The 4,389-nt window shown below is 53.0% G+C and overlaps 1 protein-coding gene across 1 annotated transcript; it reads right to left on the minus strand.

The window, feature by feature from the left end:
- Positions 1-1,322: 1,322 nt before the first annotated feature.
- Positions 1,323-4,139, minus strand: Hnrnpa0 (heterogeneous nuclear ribonucleoprotein A0). Its single transcript, XM_055629443.1, has one exon. The coding sequence runs from the start codon at positions 3,733-3,735 to the stop codon at positions 2,839-2,841; it is 897 nt and encodes a 298-aa protein (XP_055485418.1). The 5' UTR covers positions 3,736-4,139; the 3' UTR covers positions 1,323-2,838.
- Positions 4,140-4,389: the final 250 nt, after the last annotated feature.

Consider the following 4,389-nt stretch of genomic DNA (forward strand, 5'->3'; position numbering starts at 1 on the left):
AGATGGCTGGCTTTTGTAGAGGACCCCCACATCTGGCAACTCACAATCACCCACATCCAATCCAGCTCCACGGGACTCACTGCCTTCTCAGCTCTACAGGAACCTGACTCACTCCCTTGCACCCACACACGTGTGTGCACCTTTTTTTAAAGACATTTAACATTCTTATCATTACCATCTTTAAGATCTTCCAGGTCTACCAAGATGGCTCAACTGGTAAAAGCACTTTTGCAGCCATGAGCTTGATCAATCCCCAGGGCCCAGCTGGTAGGAGAGCAGAGTGCTCTGTCAAAGGCACGTGCTCACACTCAGGCCTCAGGCGTAAGATTCCCAAACTATCTTTTAACTAGCGATTACTTTAGAATGTAAACTCCAAGTATCTGAAATACAAAGATCTTCACCCTGGGGCCACTCCATCATGAAAATCACATACACAAGCATGAAAACCTATACCCAGGGGGCTGGACTCTATCACCACCTCCTGACCTACTTCGAAAGTACCGTTCAGACTCTCACAGGTGAGCCAAGACATCAAACCATTTCAAAAGACAGCTCTACATGCCAAGGCTGGCCAGGGAAATACAGGAAGTGCTTTAAAATGTTAAACTCCTTTCCTACTACCCAATTACATCGGTTTCTAAAGGTGGAACACACAGTACTGAGCTGTCAATACACCATGAATGTGGGTTCCAACAGGGACTTATGTAATTTCCACTTTCTACCAGCTCAGAATCTCTTCACCCAAAATAAGCGAAAGTCAGAGGTAGCACATAATACAGTTTCAGATAATTTCCTGAACCTAGAGGCAATCTCTCCTCCCCCTCCAAAAAAAAAAAAACCAAAAAACAAAAACAAACAAAAAAAAACGAATTAAATCTCCCGAGGAGCATGTGTAGATTCAAGCAGAAACTTCAGGGCAGTCCAGCTAAGCTGGCAAATATGATCCAAATTTTACTCCATGTGCCAAATATTTACCCCTACCCCATCAGTGGGAAGTATCTGAAGCAAGCATCAGCTATCACTCATTAAACTAGCCTAGCATTTGTGTCCATTACCTCTTTAAAAGCCTTGGCAATCACAGTATTTTGGCAAGAATCAGACCTTAGAAGTTATACAATGACAAAATAAGGTTCCAACACTAAAAAAACAAAAAAAAATTATCTTAAAATGTAAAATGAAAAATATTTTCCCAAAAGCTTGATACCTTAAGGCTTTGGGCTTTCAAAACCTGAGTCAAAAATGTTACCATATCATTAAATCCGGTAAGTTAACTGGTCCTCTGCAGCCACCCACCAGGTTATACATACTCTCACTCAATCATGTAAAGAATTGAATTCTTTATTTGTGATATCCATAAACGTTACTATTCTATTTTTCTATCCAGGAAGGCAAGTTTCCCCTATATCAGTTTTTTTTTCTTTTTTTTATAAACAACAACTTGAATTCTATTGCATGAAGGGCTACAAATACACGTTAACCAAGCAGAATACAGATATTTTGTTTTACAACTTGCACCTAAAACCCCGGTACACATAGCTGCTTCAGTAGCTACCAGAGCAGTTCGGGGCTACTGCCCAAGCTATGCATAGCAGTTTACATTGTCAAATCTCACGTAGAAAAAGTGACTGATATGGGCTGTTAAATGCACACCTAGGAGGCCCGGCTCAGCTACAAGTAAATGCGGGACTTTCAAGCCTGCGGACTTCCGAGAGCAAACTGCTAAATCTGATGAAATTGTCCTGAACAAGCTGTTTTCTAAAAACGACTGTCTTGCAGCTATACTGCCACTCTACCAGTAGATGGTGCTACATAGGCTGGACTTAAAAGGACAAAGTTCAGATTTAGGGAAGAAACGGTTTTTAAACCTGCTCTGAAAATACATTAAAAAAAAAATCATTTAGTGTTAGGGTAAAATATAACCCTTATTTGTAACCATTCATTACAGACAAACCAGTAAAGATGAAACTAGGTCATCTAAAAAAGTTTTAAACAGTTTATATGAATAAAAACACATGCTTAAAACACAAACTATTTTTTAAAACTACACAGTACATATTTTGAAGTAAATTCTTATAGAAAGAAGTGACCAACTATGTCAAGATGATAAGCAAATCGCTTATTACAAACAGATGGATGCACAGAAACTTTTAAACAGTCACATCCACCACTTCAAAGTTTTGTCTGTAAAAGGTAAATCCAACACATCACTAGCTGGGCAAACAGGAAGGGAAAAAAAATAAGCTACAGGACCTCTTTTAAGTTCCTCAAAGTACACATCAATAACTAGCAAAAAAAAAAAAAAAAAAAAAAAAACCCTTTGAAAACGGTAAAGAGTGGATCCTAGAAAAGAAAATGTTAGACATGTACGGTCAAACACAATGATTTATTAAAAATAAAACGTAAAAATGATTTTTTGTTTGTACATATGCTTCCAAATTTCAGGCATGGGATCCAAGTAGGTTTCATAGAAAACGCTGTAGCCAGGTATCAAGTCCTTACAACAAAGTAAACTACCCGCCCGCCCAACCCCCACCCAGGTTTTGCTACAGAATCAGCAAGTTCACTCCCTCCCGCCCACCCGCCCCCAAAAAAACACAAATTAAAACAAGACATTTTGCTAGTATAAAAACGACCAAGGTCCAAGTAATAATAAAAAAATAGAGTCCATCAATGACTGTAACACAAAAATGTGTGTGTGGGGCCGAGTCCACCTTCAGAGGGAGACAGGCAGGCAAACGGGGGGTTGCGGCCCCCCAGGGTGGGCGGCTCCCCCGAGGGCGCCTGGGGGGGGGGCGCGGGGGGCAGGGGCGCCGCCGCCCGGCATCCGGAACCCGGCTTCTAGAACGAGCCTCCGCCGTAGCCGCCGCCGCCGTAGCCGCCTCTGTACGGTCCACTGTTGCTGCGGCCGCCCCAGCTGCCGCCGCCGCCTCCGCTCTTCATGGGCCCGTACGAGGACTGGTGCTGGCTGTAGCTGCCGAAGCCGCCGAAGCCGTTGCCGTAGTCGCTGCCGCCGTACGAGCCGCCGCCGCCGCCGCCCCCGTAGGCGCCGTAGCCCCCGTAACCGCCGTAGCTGTTGTAGCCGCCGCCGCCGCCGCCCTTGGCCAGCCCGTTCTGGTCTCGGCCGCCGCCGCCGCCGCCGCGGCCCCGGGCACCGCCGCGCCCGCCCCGGGCCGCCCGCGCACCCCCGCCGCCCGCGTGGATATCCTCCTTGGGCACCGCCTTCTTCACCTCCACGCGGTGGCCCTGGATCGGGTGGAACTTGACCACCGCCGCCTTGTCGGCCGCGTCGTGGCTCTGGAAGTAGACGAAGCCGAAGCCGCGCTTCTTGCCCGACTGCTTGTCGGCGATGATCTCCGCCTTCTCCACCGCGCCGAACTGCGAGAAGTGCTCGATCAGGTCGCCCTCCGCCACGTCGCCCTTGAGGCCGCCCACGAACAGCTTCTTCACCTTGGCGTGCGCGCCGGGCCGCGCCGAATCCTCCCGCGACACGGCGCGCTTCAGCTCCACCGTGTTGCCGTCCACCGCGTGCGGCGACGCGGCCATGGCGGCGTCCGCCTCCTCCACGTTCGAGTAGGTCACGAAGCCGAAGCAGCGGGAGCGCTTGGTCTGGGGGTTCACCACCACCACGCAGTCCGTCAGCGTCCCGAAGGCCTCGAAGTGGCCGCGCAGCCCCGACTCACTCGTCTGCACGTTGAGGCCGCCGATGAACAGCTTACACAGCTGCGAGTTCTCCATGTCGGCCGCCCGGGCCCTGCCCCCGCCCTGCGCGCTCCGCGGCGTCGCCGTCGCCGTTAGCGGTCGCCGAGGCCTCGTCGGAGCCCGGGCCGGGCCGCCGCCGCCGCCGCCACCACCGGCGGGGAAGGGGCGGGAGGGGGAGGGAAGGGGCGCGCTGCCGGCCCGAGGGCGAGCCGAGGACGCTGGAACCCCACCAGGGCCGCCGCGGCCGCCACCTCCGCTCCCCTATCCGGACGCCACACAAAGAGGCCGCTGAAGGCGCGCGCACCCTCCCCGCGCGGTGCGTCACGAGCGACGCCGGGGCCGCCGGCCAATGGGCTCGGCGCTCGCCTTAGTCCCGCCCACCGCGCCGCAGCGCCGCTCTAGGCCGCGGCCTCCCCGCCCTCCGCGGTTTCCGTCCGGGCCTCGAGCCGCCGGGCGTCCGCCGGCCCTTCCGCCTCGGCGTTCGCACTCGGCGCGGGTCCGCAGTGCCCGGGAGACGGCCCGCCGGCGCCCTCCGCGCGCGTCCGCGGGGCGTTTCCTGCGGTCCGCGCGGCTGTTCCCGCAGTCTTCCCTCCCTCCCCTCGCCGGAAGCCCCGGGCCCGTCTCCGCAGTGGCGTTCGCGCCAGCCCCTTGAGGGACGTGTCCGGGCAGCCAATCACTGACAGCTCCCCG

This window comes from Psammomys obesus, unplaced genomic scaffold (assembly GCF_907164565.1).
Source record: "Psammomys obesus unplaced genomic scaffold, mPsaObe1.curated_primary_1811, whole genome shotgun sequence".
Lineage (NCBI taxonomy): Eukaryota > Metazoa > Chordata > Mammalia > Rodentia > Muridae > Psammomys > Psammomys obesus.